Source organism: Leptonychotes weddellii, chromosome 9 (genome assembly GCF_054177405.1).
Source record: "Leptonychotes weddellii isolate Sample4059 chromosome 9, ASM5417740v2, whole genome shotgun sequence".
Lineage (NCBI taxonomy): Eukaryota > Metazoa > Chordata > Mammalia > Carnivora > Phocidae > Leptonychotes > Leptonychotes weddellii.
Window position 1 is genome coordinate 65293386 of NC_138377.1, and position 15289 is coordinate 65308674.

Genomic DNA, 15289 nt, shown 5'->3' on the forward strand with positions numbered 1-15289 from the left:
AAGATTTTATTTATTTATTTGAGACAGAGAGAATGAGAGAGAGAGAGCACATGAGAGGGGGGAGGGTCAGAGGGAGAAGCAGGCTCCCTGCTGAGCCGGGAGCCCGATGTGGGACTCGATCCCGGGACTCCAGGATCATGACCTGAGCCGAAGGCAGTCGCTTAACGACTGAGCCACCCAGGCGCCCTCCTTCTGAATTTTTTTTTTTTTTCTTAAAGATTTTATTTATTTATTGAATGAGAGAGAGAATGAGAGGGGGTAGGGTTAGAGGGAGAAGCAGACTCCCCGCCGAGCAGGGAGCCCGATGCGGGACTCGACCCTGGGACTCCAGGATCGTGACCCGAGCCGAAGGCAGTCGCTCAACCGACTGAGCCACCCAGGCGCCCAAGACATAGTTGTTTTTAACAGTTAATTCTGTGCCTTGCCCAAACTGTAATTTACTAAATGCAGGTGAACTGCCATACTGATAAACTACGAGAAAACAAAACAAACAACCCCAAACCCTTGAGTTTTCCAAGTTTAAACTTTCCCCTTGGAATCAGTGCTTACTTAGTCTTGCCATTGAGCAAGCCTGCCCCACCTAGAACATCAGCTCTTAGCACGTTTCCAAATACCTTTGCCATCTGCAAAAGAGAGCCACACACTGGACTAATTTTGTAAAATTACACTGCCTGGCATTCTGTCTGCCAGCCTCGCTGGCTCTCCTGGTTGCTTGTCTCTTTGACAGCCTATGTTTCTACCATTTCTTCCAAACATGATGCAGTACTCAAAGTGAAAATTATCATGCCAGATAAAAGGGAAGATGAAGTCATTCTGTCTGAATTCTCTTCACATGTCACATTAGCACATGACAGTAGCAGCAAAAACAGAATTGTGAGTCATAGTTTCTAGTATGGAATTAAAGATTCGAGACTGAAGTTCCCCCAGAAAGCTCAGATATTTCATTGACACCTATCTCTATCAGTTATGAGAAAGAACAGATAGAAATTCTCATGCCTGAGCCTGCATGGTCTAGTATGACCCCCCCTACCCACCCCCAGAATCTTACACAGGCGACCTGAAAATTAAAGAATAACTGATTTCCTGACCAAGGACGACGTACTTACTGGGCATGATAGTGATTCTAGTTCCTGTCCCGAAGATTAACTTGTTGCTTCCATAGTTAGACACACAGCGTTCTAAGTCATTACAAAAACCATTGCCCCCAACTCTTTACACTGTACTGTAACCCTCCACCCATTTCTTGTGCACCCCCTCCTTGCAATGCTTCTACAGCTCAAAGCCACCAGGGACTCTTTCGTACCATTTCCTGCTGGAGCAACTTAGAGAAACTGAGATAAAAAGCTGTAATTAGGAGAGGCTTGACATGTGAAATCTGGCTTGATTTTTCTGCCAAATTTTCCTTTAGAAGGAACAGAAATCCTCTTTCTCTCTATGGGTGCTGTCAGTGATCCCTCGGGTCCAAAGCCAGCAACGAGTCTGGACACCCCTGCTGTCTTGCTCATCCTTTTACACCACCCCATATTTCAGTTTTCTCCCAAATCGTCTCATTTTCCTTCTCTAGCCTTCTGACCCATTTCCTCTCAGTTGACAGCTGTCCCCCCGTTTGCTGCTCCTGTGGCCTTTGCCACGAAGGGCCAAACATCTCTGGTCAGTGCAGAAGTGAGGGGTGAGTGAGGGGACAGCTCCCTCCCCCCCCCCAGGGATTTCAGGCTGGGGAAATAAAGACCCCTCAAGCCATAAATCATTCTTGGGGTGGAGGGGAGGGGCTCTTTGCTATGTTCTAGAGAAAGTTATCCCCAGAAGCAGAGAAAGAGAGATTCTTTTGACATTCTTGCTGGAGTTTCAAGGCCTTGCTCAACACAGTGGTGATGGAAAATTTTCTTTGACTTACTTGGAATGACAGTCAAACTTGTCCCTCTCCCAAAATAGAACTTCTGGTTACCCGTGTTCCACTGTGATAGGAAGCTCAACAAAAACCAGGCAGATGAGAGAGCCAGCACTCCCACCGGGGGCGCTCCCACCGGGGAGGCCCCCCCCCTCCCCCAACCGGGCTGGCCGGCCCCGGAGCAGGCAGGCGGCAGGCAGGCGGGCGTCGGGCAGGCAGACCATCTCTCTCCCTGGGCAGGCGCGGGGAGCAAAGCGTTCCTGGAAAAGGAGCTTCAGGGCTTAGAACAGCTGTGACCATGTACCGCTGGAGGGACTGAGCCCTCCTGAGAGGGGATTAGAGAAAAGGCTAATGTGAATCTTGTGCTGCTTGCTGCCTAATTAAAGGCGTAGGCCCATTTGTTTTATGTCTGGGCATTTAAAAAATTCTTTTTCTTTTAAGATTTAATTTCTCTCCCGATGATCATATGATTTTGAAGTGCATTTTAATTAGGTCTCTTTATTACATCTTTTGAGTCTGGGAAGGATTTTATTTCTTGGTGAGATATCTGGAACAATCCATTGTCTCCAGATTAGCTCAGCCTGCGGCTCTGATCACCTTGCTCCCTTCCAACCCTGCCTGTTTACCTGAACACCCCTGTTATGCACTGACCATTGTCCATCCCTCCACCCCACCTTGTCCCCCATGAGCAGTGAGGTTGTGTGGGGATGACACAGCTTGGTGACTTGTTTTTCAAATTGCCATTTGCAAGTCCCGAGCTCTGTATTGCTGACTTTTCAGGACTAAAGCTACATCTGCCACTCTTTGACCTTTTTTTGTCTGCCTAGAGTTAATATACCTCAATTGTCTCCGTGTGGTCCTCAACCACCATGCCACCTGCACAGCCCTTTGAGGCATGTGATGATTAGCCCCACCAAACTCCACAGGCAAAGTTGCGGGGAGACTTACTTGGAATGACTGATAAGCTTGTCCCCTGGCCAAATGTCAACTTGTTGGAAGAGCTTGTCACACAGCCACCCAACCCTTTGCAATAACTGGCAGGTGACTCTAACAGATCTCTGACCCCAATCTCGCTATGCCACTTCAAAAGGCATCTTGGGTGCCTATGGGATCTGTGAATGTGGGGCCGCAATTAGGCCATATTCTATAGGGAATGATAGGAAACTTGCTACAAATGTGTGCTTCTCCACCTCGGATTCCAGTGTCTGACATGCTGCAGGTCTGAAAAAGCATCGGTGAGCTCTGGTCTCCTCCTCCCTTCTCTGTCATTCCCCCATCCACAAAACATCCCAGTCTGTATCTCATTTCCATCTCCAAGCTCTAGCATGGTGACACCAGGTCCTCGGGCACCATTGATCCGCCTTCTCTGAGACAGCATATGTTCCCAGAGCGCTGTGATTAAAAGACTGGAAATGCCAGGCTCTCAGAGGCTGAGATGTGGGCTCCTTGCTCCTTATCTCTGGTCAATATGTTGTCCTCATTTGTCTGGCTAATGAAGAGCTGACCTTTCTAAGTGGATGCGTTTTGCTGAAATGATAAGGGCCCCGGGGGCTCACAACCATAACAGAGCTCGGAAGGCAATTTGGGCCTTTCAGACCCTGTTGGCATAGTTCAGTCAAAAGGACCCCAGGCTCAAATGTCAACCTCTCAGCTTTGGCTCCCATGTGCCTGGACTTGGAGAAACTCAACAAACCCTGGGCAACTGGTCCAACATGCTCCCTACTCATTGGAACCAGGCTTCCCTTGGAGGCATCTTGCACATTCAAGATGATCATAACAGCCCGACCTTCTGCCTTAGAGCAGCACTGGCACATCCTAGCTCCACACCCATCTGGCATGAATGGATGCTGCCACTCAGTGGAGCAGACAGCCTCGGAGATGTCAGACGACCTCCCCTACACACACAAAGCAGGGGCAGTCCGCCTCATAGACTCCGCCTGCACAGAAAAACATGGCCTCCACTCTCATCCCTTTGGCATGGGGGACCCTGCCCTGGATGGAGAGCCTGAGAAAACAGAACGCCCTGAAATAGCAATGGGAGTGCTGACATCCCGCTCTTGGATCCACCTTGCCATCCTCATCTTATCGGGCCACCGTGAAAGATACATTCCTACCTGGTTACCTTTCCCCTTCCTGTCTCTCATGGCTTTCATTTCTCATTTCTGAGCACCCACGGGGCTCCAGACTCTCCTCGCTCCATTTCTATTTGACTCCATTAGAATCCCTGCAAGGAAGACCCAAAAGGCCTACAGTGCAAAAATGCACGAGGGACACGGAGTGTGTGTCTTTCTGGCTTGCTTGGTTTCACGGTTAGTTTCATCTCTCTCCTAAGTATCGGCTTCTCAGAGCTGTCACGCTTCTCCCTGCAGCAGGAAGTTTTACAACAACTGACAGAAGGAACTTTATGCATCTCAAAACAAAAAAAACAACAACAAAAAAAACAACAAAAAAAAACCCCAAACCACCACCAACAAAAAAACCCAACCAGTCAGAGTTTTTCCTCTCTTCCCAGCGGGGTGCGGCAGCAAATACACCAAAGCCAAATCTTTCTATCTGCTCTAATTATCAGCAAGGATACAAGTCACTATGAGGAAAAAGGTATTAAGCCTTGTATCTGAAACTCTTTGGAATTAATTGTGATCCTTTGCCTGGTGGTTTCAGCGATAGGAATGGACACAGTGGCTGTGCAATCCTTTCCATTCTGTGTTTCTCTCTCTCTCTTTTTGTAGTTTTGCATCTACAGAAGCAGTGGGAGACATTAAAAGAACATAGAGGGATTTGAAATAAGACCTCCGATTCCCATTCAGTTTTCATTTTTTTCCCTCTCTGCTTTCATTTAAAACCCATTCTAAACTGAATGCCACATACCTATTCAAACTCTGCTCTCAATTATTCCTCTCCACTGTGGAAGATGCCGGTGGGAATGGCTTCAGCTGCACTAAGAAAAATTTAAGCTTGATACAAGGAAGAACTTCCTGACAGGAAATGGTACTAAATGTTAGAATGGGTTTCCCCGGGGGGAGCTGACTGGAAAGGGTGATCCCTCCATGCCCCCAAAACTAGACATCAATCTCCAGAGGAGGCTCTGAAAGCAGCGAAGATTCTTTTCTACCTTTTCTGGGTCAAGGTCAACTTCACTCAACAGCAGGGATCAGATAGACCTGAGAGCTCAGGGTCCAAAAGGGAATCTGTTAATATTGAGATTAAAGAAGGGACAGGACCTTGGAGGCCGCTAGCTGACTTCAAGCAAGATCTGGTTCCCAGGCAACATACATTTCTCTCAAACCTGATCCCAGGGATGAAGTTCCAGAATTTCCAGTATGCTGTTGTGTCCTGTTACACTTACTTGGATGGACAGTCAAGATGGTCCCTTTCCCAAAGTTTAGCTTTCCCAAGCCAGTGTACCAGTACTAACACTGCAGGGGAGGCCTTTACAAAAACCCCAGGCGGGAGATCTGAGGCTCATAGACATCTTCCCCTTTAGCTCTGGGGAGAAGAGACTCCCCTCCAGGGGCCTGGATCTGTGGGGCCCTTCCTTCTCTCCGAGGACCAGAGGAACATTTCCATGTCTGGTCCTGGGACACTGACCTGCTGTATCCCCCGAGGGCCTGACTCCCTCTCTCTCTCCATTTTCTCTGGTTTCCATCCTGAGGCTTACTGATTTCTCATGTTCAGCATCTCTCTTTCTAAAGGTCTCATTTCCATTTTACGGCATCATTTTCAGGACAATTTCTCTGATCAGTTTTCAAGACATGTCCTCCCTTCCCCTCAAAGTGTCACACATTTCTGATGACAATGAATTGATTATAAGGAGACAAGAGGAGAGTGTACAGCGTTTTAGAGGCTGACGAGAATTAGATGAGATTTAGGCTCTGCCTCCGTGGAACGCTATCTCCCGAGCTCCTCTTCATGCCCCAGTGTAAGAAGTGAAAATGACGGGCACATCTGAGCCTTTTTTCACATGTGCGGCTTCTCTTGACCCCGGTGAGATGTTAGTGGTGTCTCACAGAAAGTTTACACTGAGCTTTGTTATGGTGACTGACTCTCCTGGGGGCTGTTCTGGGGTTAGCAAAGAAGACCTTTGTCCCTGGAAGACCCTCAATCCCAGTCAAACTGGGACAGCTGGTCACCCTACTGTCTTACCTTAGGTGTCCCGACTTCACACAGAGCCCAGGGGCTGCAGTAGGGCCTCTGTCAGAGGCAGGCTCTTGCGTATTGGAGTTGCTATAAATTTCATCCTTTGACCAAACACAGCTTCCACTGCTGACGGTCACAAGCACAGGAAGACTGGGGTCCCTGTGGCAGCGTCTGGCGGATGCCACAAAAGATGTAAGGAACCAAGTTGCGGCAGAGTCATTATTTGGTACGATGGTGACCAAACCCTATCCCCAAAGAAGATGGAAAACGAATGTTTTAGCTCTGTATCTGCTTTCTCCTCTTAAGCTCTTCGACTTTTGACTGAATTTGTGCGTCTGTCTGGTCATCTCTTGAGCGACTACTTATTAGCAAGGGGGCAGAGCTTTAGCTTGCTTAGCAACATGGAAAGGGGGAGAGAAAAAGCTACTCTTTAGCTAAAAAGTGTCCATCTGCTTTAAGGACAGCAGGCAGGAGTTCAAATGACCCTTGCTGTCTCTCCCCTACTTCACAGCCTCACAGAGCTCCCCGCAACCTACTTCAGCCGCCATAACGGCAGGACATAAGCCAAACAGATGCCTGCCCTCAGCTGAGTCCTTAGATGGCGCCTAAGTGTTGCTGTGGCAGTAATCTCTGCCCTGCTGGTGGAAGGAAAACAGAACTTAATCCTGCGTCTTTGGTTCCAGCTTTGTTGCGTTGTAGCCCCAGCATATAAAGAGGGAGACACAAAAGATAAACCCTCCTGTCTGGTCTCCAGGCTCGACTGCCCACCCTCTGAAAAGGGACGTCCTTGAGTCTCCTGGGATGTTCATATGAATCCCCTCGAAGCCTTAATTAGATGGGACCTCAGAGACTCCTGAAGGCATGGGATTTAACAATATCATGTATTATTCATCGTTTCTGTTGTTGCAGGCATGCGCTGGTTTTGTCCCTGCTGAGCGAGGCACTTCTGCGCCTGACAACTTCATGGCTAACCACACTGCGTGTGCTTTAGGCAGGGCCTATCCCAGAACATTCCATGCTGTCTGCGACCAGGGCTGCATTAACTCCTTCAGTGCTGTGCACACTGGATCACTTAATTATTTACACCTCCCTGAACCAGTCTTTTCGAGAGCTTTGACCAGGCTGGGTTTGGCAACATGTCTTTCCCAGCGCTGCATCCTCTCCTAACCCCAGAAAGCAGATCTGAATAAATGACACTCAGCAACCAGGACAGTCAGCCTATGTCAAAAGGAGACTGGGGCCCTTCAACAGGTTTTCCCCATTTCCCCGTTGCCCCGATTTTATAATGAGTCAGCCTTCCCAGCGTTAGCACCACTGTCAGCCGCCCACCAGAAACGCAGATTTTCAAGTGCCAATAGCAACCATAGTTCCTTACCTTTATATATAGCATTTGAAACTTTTCCAACTACTTACACACACATTACTACCATTATGGGAGGGTGGGCGTATATTTGAAGGAGAGAATGTACTGCTCTATTCTCATGACTCAGAAGACAAATGAATTTTTCCCCTCTCCTCTGCTGAACTATGCAAAGTGGCAGCTCCATCAGTGATTTTGGTAATGGAGGGAAAAGTGGGGTTAAATGCTCTGAGTTAACCAAATAGGTCCACCCACCGAGACCTCACTGACTGGACTGGGGATTGAGAGCAGCTCCTTTATGGGGGGTAAAGAAGAGGTAAAAGAAGAAAAAGAAATCTGTCTAGAATTTCCTGCATTTGTTAATGAAATCACAGGGTCCCATTATTTCAGGAGATAAATTTAAGGGTTTTAGTATCTACGTCAGGAAGATTTATATTTGGTCTACTGAATTTGCATTGTCTCAATATGCCAATTTCCTCTCTATTTTTTTGGCAAACATTTCCTGGCTTTAGCTGAATCCCTCAGGATCCTGTATTCAATTTTTCTCCCTATACCAATAATCTCCTTTAGGATGGATGATAGGAATGCTTTTGGCTGAAGGTAATTTAGTCTTTGTACAATGGAGCGCTAATCTCTCTGATTGGAACCATATCCTCCCAACACAATGTGAGATGTAGAAGCTAATCTGGGATGTTTTTTTTTTGGTGGGAGGGAGGTGGACAAGTAATTTAAATCCAAAGAAAGAAGTGTTTCGACCTCCCCACCACACCCCTCGCTCTACCAGTTCCTTCAAACTTACTTGGATTCACAGTTAAGAGAGTTCCTTTTCCAAAAGTGAGTTTGTAGGCGTTACTTCCTCACAGTCAGGGAAGGCTTTACAAAAACAGGAATAGGAGCAGCTCTTTGCAAGAAGAGCCCTAGGGTGCTCAATATGTCCTTGATCCCTCAACCCTGCACTAAAACTACAGGTTATTTGACAATAAGCCCAGAAGCAGGCTGCTGTAGGCAGAGCCGGCCTCCACGGGAGAGTGAGCCCCGATAAATGTATGCATTGCTTATTTTTAAATTTTTTATTGCTTTTCTTTTTCTGACAAAGCTGCCGCCTTAGTTTGGGTAATCCATTTCCTTTCCTTCTTCCTTCATGGTCTCCCCCCTGGCTGGCACTCACATAGTTTCTACTTCATTGCACTCTGGGGCTGTTTCTCTGCTTTTTATTGAAATTGCTCACATCAACTTATTAGATTCTGGTTTACTAGAAACTAATTGCAAAAGGGAAGGAGAGTCAAGGAGTTTTTACGGGGATATGTTTGAAGGAAGAAGTCTGAGGGTTTTCTGGTCCTTCCTGGCCTGCTTCCCGGGGATGGGCGAGGCAAGACGAGTAAGATATGAGCTTCACCAGCCAGGCGCGCCACAGGCCTGGCCTGGAAAGGAGAGGGCCCCGCATAGCTTCACCTTTCATACTCACGGGGATTGACAGTCAGCCTGGTTCCCTGCCCCAACACCAAGTTCCGGCCTCTGCTCCCAGTCACACCACAGCAAATGGCTTTACATAAACTGCGCACAGGGCCCCTCTCTCCCCATTGAGGAGGACATCTGATCTGCTTTCCCTAGCACCCCAGCTGCTGCGGACAGTGGCCCGAATCTAACTAACAAACCACACAAGTTCAGTGCAGTGTCTCCTTGAGTCTGCCTATTTTTTCCTTGACAAAGTCTCCTTTAGGCTCCTTTGTAGACACGTACCAGATATTTAATCTCTTTGCCAGTCAAATGTTGAACGTCTTTATTTCTACTTCATAGAATTTTAACATTTTTTTTTTTTACCTTTCCTTTTGCCTTTACAGAGCTCCCCCTAAAAACAGCTGGATTAAAAGAATCTTTGAAGACAGAATACGCTAGGTCTCCTGAGTGAAGTCAAGCTGGCTTCCTCCTTAAAATTTCTGGTTTGCATCCTAGGGCCCTCTCGTCTGGGACCTAATCCATCGGGCTAAAACAAGAAAGGTTAGGAGGCGAGGCAGGAAATCCAGGGGGATATCCTGCCCTGTGAGTCCTTCTTGTCCCTGCACAATTATTTGGACTTCTTTCTGTGCTCATTCCCTTCCTCCTGAGCAGGACATGGCTAGCACTTTGTCACCAACAGGGAGCCTCCCTCAAGATGCCTTTTAGCAGAAACCCACCCATGTGCTCTTTAGTCGGAAGACAGACGGGGTTTCTTTCCTCTGCTCAGGGAAATTTGATTGAAAAACAAATTCCAATTTTGCAAAGCGAACAGGATTACCTCTTGTTTGCCTCTGTTCTCCTCCTCCTCCCCACTCCTCTTCAATAGTTTTAAACTATTTATAGAAACATCCCCTTTAGGGTTAGAGAAATGTGGCAAGTTTCTAATCTCTTCATCTTTTTTTCTTGCTATCTATTTACTGCAGTCATATATTTACAATCTAAATTTACATTTCATATCCATTTGCAGGAGCATCTAATGCACTTGCCTATTACTTCCAGAACACTGTGTGTAATGATAAACTCTATTGAAATAAACCAATTCACAGGGAGCTTTTAGGGCTGGACATTGACATTTCTCTCTTCCCAAGACAGTTATTATTACTTTTCCAGGAGAGCCTAAGATCGGGGCAGTCCAGCCAAGTGAGCAACTGGGCTTGCGGGGTTGATGTTCTTATGTCTAAATAACTGTCTACTGAGCATTGCTCCTTGGGATTAATTTGGATTTTCTTTTTAATCTAGTTCCAAAATGTCAGCTTCCAATCTTTTTAGCTCTGAGAATCTCTCTGACAGGCAAAGCTTAAGGTAAATCTCATGGATGTTTTTTTGAATCTCAACCAATATTTCATCTCTGTACACATCACAAATAAAGGAACCAAAAGAAGGATGAATGTAACACCTTCGGGAGAAAATTTATAACAGTTCTCTGGGAGAGATGAGAATTATAAATAAAAATGGAATTGCATATGCTTTTTCTGATTATCATTTCTCATATCTGGGGGTTCTAAATATCCAAACGAGTTTGGAAATACAGCTGCTGATGCACCTGCTCTTTGGACTCTCATTAGTGACTGGACACATGGGTCAGCATGGAAACGCTTTCTTTTTTTTTTTTAATCTTACGTTTGTTTGGGCATAAGGGACTTAAGGCAGGTCATCTGGAGCTAACGTAATACTCACTAGGACATCCTGATTCTAGCTTTTCTGTGGTGGATAGTAATTAGGCCACAAAAGTAGAGGTTTTGTTTTGTAGTATTCATTGGGCAGTTGGTTCCTCTTGGGAATTGTAAGTAAAAGTTAACCTCAAACAATTGTCTGGAATGAGCTTCTATTGTAGTAAATGGAGACTCTCTCATGAAAAAACATTTCAGCTACATTCAAGTTAATTGAAATGAGGTTTGTTTTGAGAATGGTGGGCAGCACTTAAAATATCCCAGTGGGTATTGCAAGCTGGAGAGAAGGGCCATTATGACATTTAGATTAGGGAGAGCTTCTCTCATACTTCCAAGCTCAGCTGCCACTTTTTCGCTAAGGGGCACAGAGATGAATGGGTATCAAAAGGGGCTCAACAAAGGCAGGGATGAAAATGTCCCAATTGGAAACACAGTGCCTAACAGCGCCTCGAGGCACGTTTCCAGAAGTTTATGATCTTTCTGACTAATTTGAATATTTGCTTTCAATCTTACCCTTTCCCTAAATATCAGCTTGTCATCAATGTCGACACCAGAAAATCTGACATGGCTTTACCCAAATAGCTGGGCTCCAACATTTTGAGAGTTACGGGGATTAGAAGATTCTTTTCCTCGTTGCATGGACAAAGAAGACTTGCTTGGGAAGATGGGGCAGGTAACTGGAGAGAGGTCGTTGCATTGGTTCTATCAGTAGGTCTATATCTCACTATCTCCTTTTGGATCAAGTTGCATTGCACAGCCTCCGCCATTGCTAGGTTCTTTAACCTGTTCTTTCTTTCTAGAGAATCTCCTCCCTTTCTTTCTAGACTCTTTCTTCCCCTTACACACTAAAACTTTAAGTCCAATTCCATTCATCAGACACGCACTTCCAACAAATAACGAAAGCAAGCTCAACATTTCCAAATGCTTAAAGGTGTGGAAGAAGAAAGGTCCTAAAGGGTCTTCATTGGAGGCTGTCCTCATCATCTCTTTCACCAGAAAGACACATGGCACCAAGCTCCTGAAGATGCTAAGAACTGGGTGAGTAATTCAGTGATCTTTCCCTGAATTTCTAAGGATGGTGGCTTATGTTTAAATGCAAGTCATCTTTAAAACATACCTGGTCGAACACTCACAGTTGTTCCTTTTCCAAATATCGGCTTATTATTGCCTCCCATATCACACAATGACGCGCAACTCTACAAAAACTCAGTTATCCATCCAACCCTCGCCATCTGCTTAAATGTTTACTTGTCACCCAAGACTCCCCCTGATAAAGCCAGCTCTTTAGAAAGAAGGTCTGACGGTAGAGGCCAGGGACCACTGGGGCATTCTCGTCCCTTGCACTGCCCTCATTTTCCTGGAAGTGTGCGGACATCCCCGCAAGGCATGCCTGCGTTGGTAAAACAAGGGTAGAGATGGCCTCCCCCTACTTTACAGAGGAAGAAAATAGAAGCTCAGAGAGTTCACCGATTCTCTCTCAGTTCCTGGAAAATCCCACCCTTTCTAATAAACAATGAAGCCTTCTCACGGAATGACTCCTTAGCTCAGTGACCCACTGGCACCACTCTGGCTAGCCGTGAGCTACAGCAGCATGGGCGGCAGGTGGCCCAGTCCCGCACCAGGGAGGTACACGTCGGCGGTAGTTTGAACTGGAATCCATCAACAGACTGCTGTGGTTTGGACTTAGGTTATAAAACAGAATGGAAAATTTAGGAAGCCGGGTTCCCGAGAGCAGTTTGGAAGCATTTGTTATTTGGACTTACATGGCTTTACTGTCAGTTTAATTTCTTTTCCAAAGAAGAGTTTTTCAGATCCACCCCCAGGAACGCCCCCACAGATTGCTAAGGCCCTTCTACCAGGCGCTGGGAACCAGGGCTCCTCCTGCGCTCCCAGGGGAGGCATAAAGGCAGAAACCCAGTGTGGAGCGATTATACAATGGCATGGTTATGCCTGAAAAGGGAGAGGAACCATGGAAAAAAATGAATCACTCTTTACCTAGCAGCCAGTTAGATTGTTTGTCATTAATTAATTGCTTATTCTAGCTGGTTGACCATTGCAGTTAACTTGAAATCGCTCTGGCTTAGGGGCCAGGGCAAGGTCCTTAACGTGCTGTGCCTCAGTTTCCCTGTCTGCAAAGGGGGGGAGAATAAGGACTCCTGTATGATATTGTTGTGAGGATTAGGATATGCAGGTGGGTGAAATACATGCTAAAGCTTATCATAAAATAACATTTTTGATTACCTCGTGTTTTAGATTTTCCACGCTGCTGTCAATCACTGGCTTTACTTGCCTGTGGGATTATTTGCTTCCCTGGGGATTATTTTAGCAATGTTAGAGACCAGACATCAGTAACTTCCCCCCCAAACAGCCCCTCCGCTCCCCAACTAGTAAAACATTTAACGTTGGAATCTGAGTGCCAAGAATGACATCCTAGGCTCTCTTTCTCACTGAATCAGTTTAAGCAAATTATTCAACCTTTCTGTGTTTCTATAAAAACATAAGCTATAAAAATATAAAAAGTTCTCTTCTAGAAAATGAGGGTAATAAAAGCACGTAACGCACAGAGATGGGGTAAGGATTGAATGTGTTAATGGGCGGAGAGCACGCAGCACATTGCTTAGCACATAGTAAGCAAGTATGAAATCATCATTATTTTTTCTCCCCAGAAGTCAAACACATGTCAAGAGCCTCCTTTCGCAATGACCTAAGAATGACCTGTCTTCCTCTAACTGATAGACCAGCAGGGCTTTGAGGGCAACCGAGGAGCTGCCGAGCAGTTTGATAAAGAGTTAAGTGAGTTTGTGAGAATTTAGGGAAAGCTGCACGCAGCTGCATGGACGCACCTTCACGGTTGGACTGTTCCAGGGGGACGTGGAGAGGGCAGCCTTTAGCCGGGCAGGACTGGAACATGAGCAGAGATGGGCCAACAAGCCACATCCTCGTTAGTTGGAGTCAAAAGAATCTCAAAGCACATTCAAGAAGAGGATTCAATGCTCCTCCACTTACCGAGATTCACTGTGAGCTGAGTTCCCTTCCCAAATGTCATCTTAGAACCACTGGTTTGTTGAACACCCTGCTGAGGGGCTTTGCAGAAACCTGTGGCGTCAACTTAATGATGAACCCAGCTTTGCAGAACTTCCCAAGAATTAACTGTTAACTAACATCTTCAACTTCAACTCTAAGACAGGGTAGGGTGATGGTATATTTCTTTCAGCCCAGGGCTTCAGGGCTGAGGGGTATATCTAGAGATATGCTTGCCACTTTAAGACACCAGAAGGCTTAGCATGCCAATTCTGTATACATATTCTGTGGTCCAAAGCAATTGCGTTGCTGGGGGCAATCTATCATAGAATATAAACTCCCACTGGAAAAGGAATTAGCTCTGCAGTATTTTTAGGTAGTGTTTGATGGTCACAGTCATTGTCTGAAGACAAGACCAGCATTTTCATTTTGACTTTTTCTATCCGTGCCCCAGTCTGCAGATGGCTGAGCCTTTCCCCAAATATCAAGTTCAGCTATTGTTCTTACTTTACCTGCAATAGACATGCAATGATTTTTATCTCCTTTTGGCACTTTGGGGTTCTGTTTCAAGTTCATTAAGTCTTGGACAAAGAATGTCTGGGGGTGCAAATGGAGCTGCTATGGCCAAAGACCAAGATGTTTTTTCTCCCTCGGATCAGGCCGGGTCAGAACTATGAGCTGTCTTGGCTTTGCCCTGGACTAGGCTCAGCTGTGTGACCCTGAGCAAGTTCACAACCTCTCTGAGTTTCCCTGTCCTCGTTTGCAACATTCAAGAAGTGAGTTAGGTGGTCTTTCAGGACTTTCTGAGCTAATAGTTTTTGATTTGATTCTCTAGATTTATCAAAAAATGCTGTGCAATCCCCTGCCCCGCCCCAACGGTGTCTAGTCCTCCTCCTCGTTTCCTAAACAAAATAAATAAGCAAGGTAGGCATCTACTTATTACATAGGGAAATAGAGTTTTCCAGGCCTACCATCTGCCTTAACATTTAATCATTTTAGAAGTTTGAAGTCAGGCGTTTGGAACTGAATCCTCAGGGGAGAAGTGTTCTTTCTCTGGAGCTTCTAGATAATTCAGAAACCAAACCAAATAAACCGACACCTTTGGTGTAAAGCTAGTACTTACTAAGTTTCACTCTCACTGCAGTCCCGGTTCCAAATGTAAATTTCCAATTTCCTTCGTCCCACAGGAGCTAACGCCTTTACGTAAACTACAGACTCCTGCCTCCCCACAGCAAAGGTGGTTTGATCTTTACAGCCTTTTCCCACAGGATAAGGGAATTCATCATCTAGCCAAGAGTTTCAGCTCTCTGGGTACTGAGGGGGTTCGATGCTAGCACTGGGTCTGAAAAGGAGGTACTTACCCACGCTGACAATGAACTGAACCCCCTTCCCCAAGTGGGGTTTCTTAGTGTTTTCACACAGTGCCCAGGCCCTTTACCAGAAGTCCCTCCTAGTGCTAGGTTGCCACTTCCTGTTCTCAGACCGTCTCTAGTGTAATCAGGGGCACCATATATAATGAGGTCATTTAGGGTTGCCCTGTCCTAATGCAGCCGGGACTCAGGCTGTGAGAACAGGACTGGGCACGTTAGGATGGCCCAAAGCTGGGACCCCCTTATCCTGAACACCTAGCAGGCTGTTCTTTCTTGCCCACCCAGTTGTCCAGCTCCTAAGAACCAGAACTGCCTGGTGGTTCGCTGCTTGTTCCGACCTGGAGCA

The 15289-nt window shown here is 46.2% G+C and overlaps 1 gene segment (V, D, J or C); it reads right to left on the bottom strand.

The window, feature by feature from the left end:
• LOC102747101 (T-cell receptor alpha chain constant-like) overlaps nucleotides 1–15289 on the bottom strand; it is a 182252-nt gene that overhangs the window by 52291 nt on the left and 114672 nt on the right. Inside the window, 1 exon segment of the C gene segment in view lies at nucleotides 13559–13628. Coding sequence covers nucleotides 13559–13628 — 70 coding nt within the window.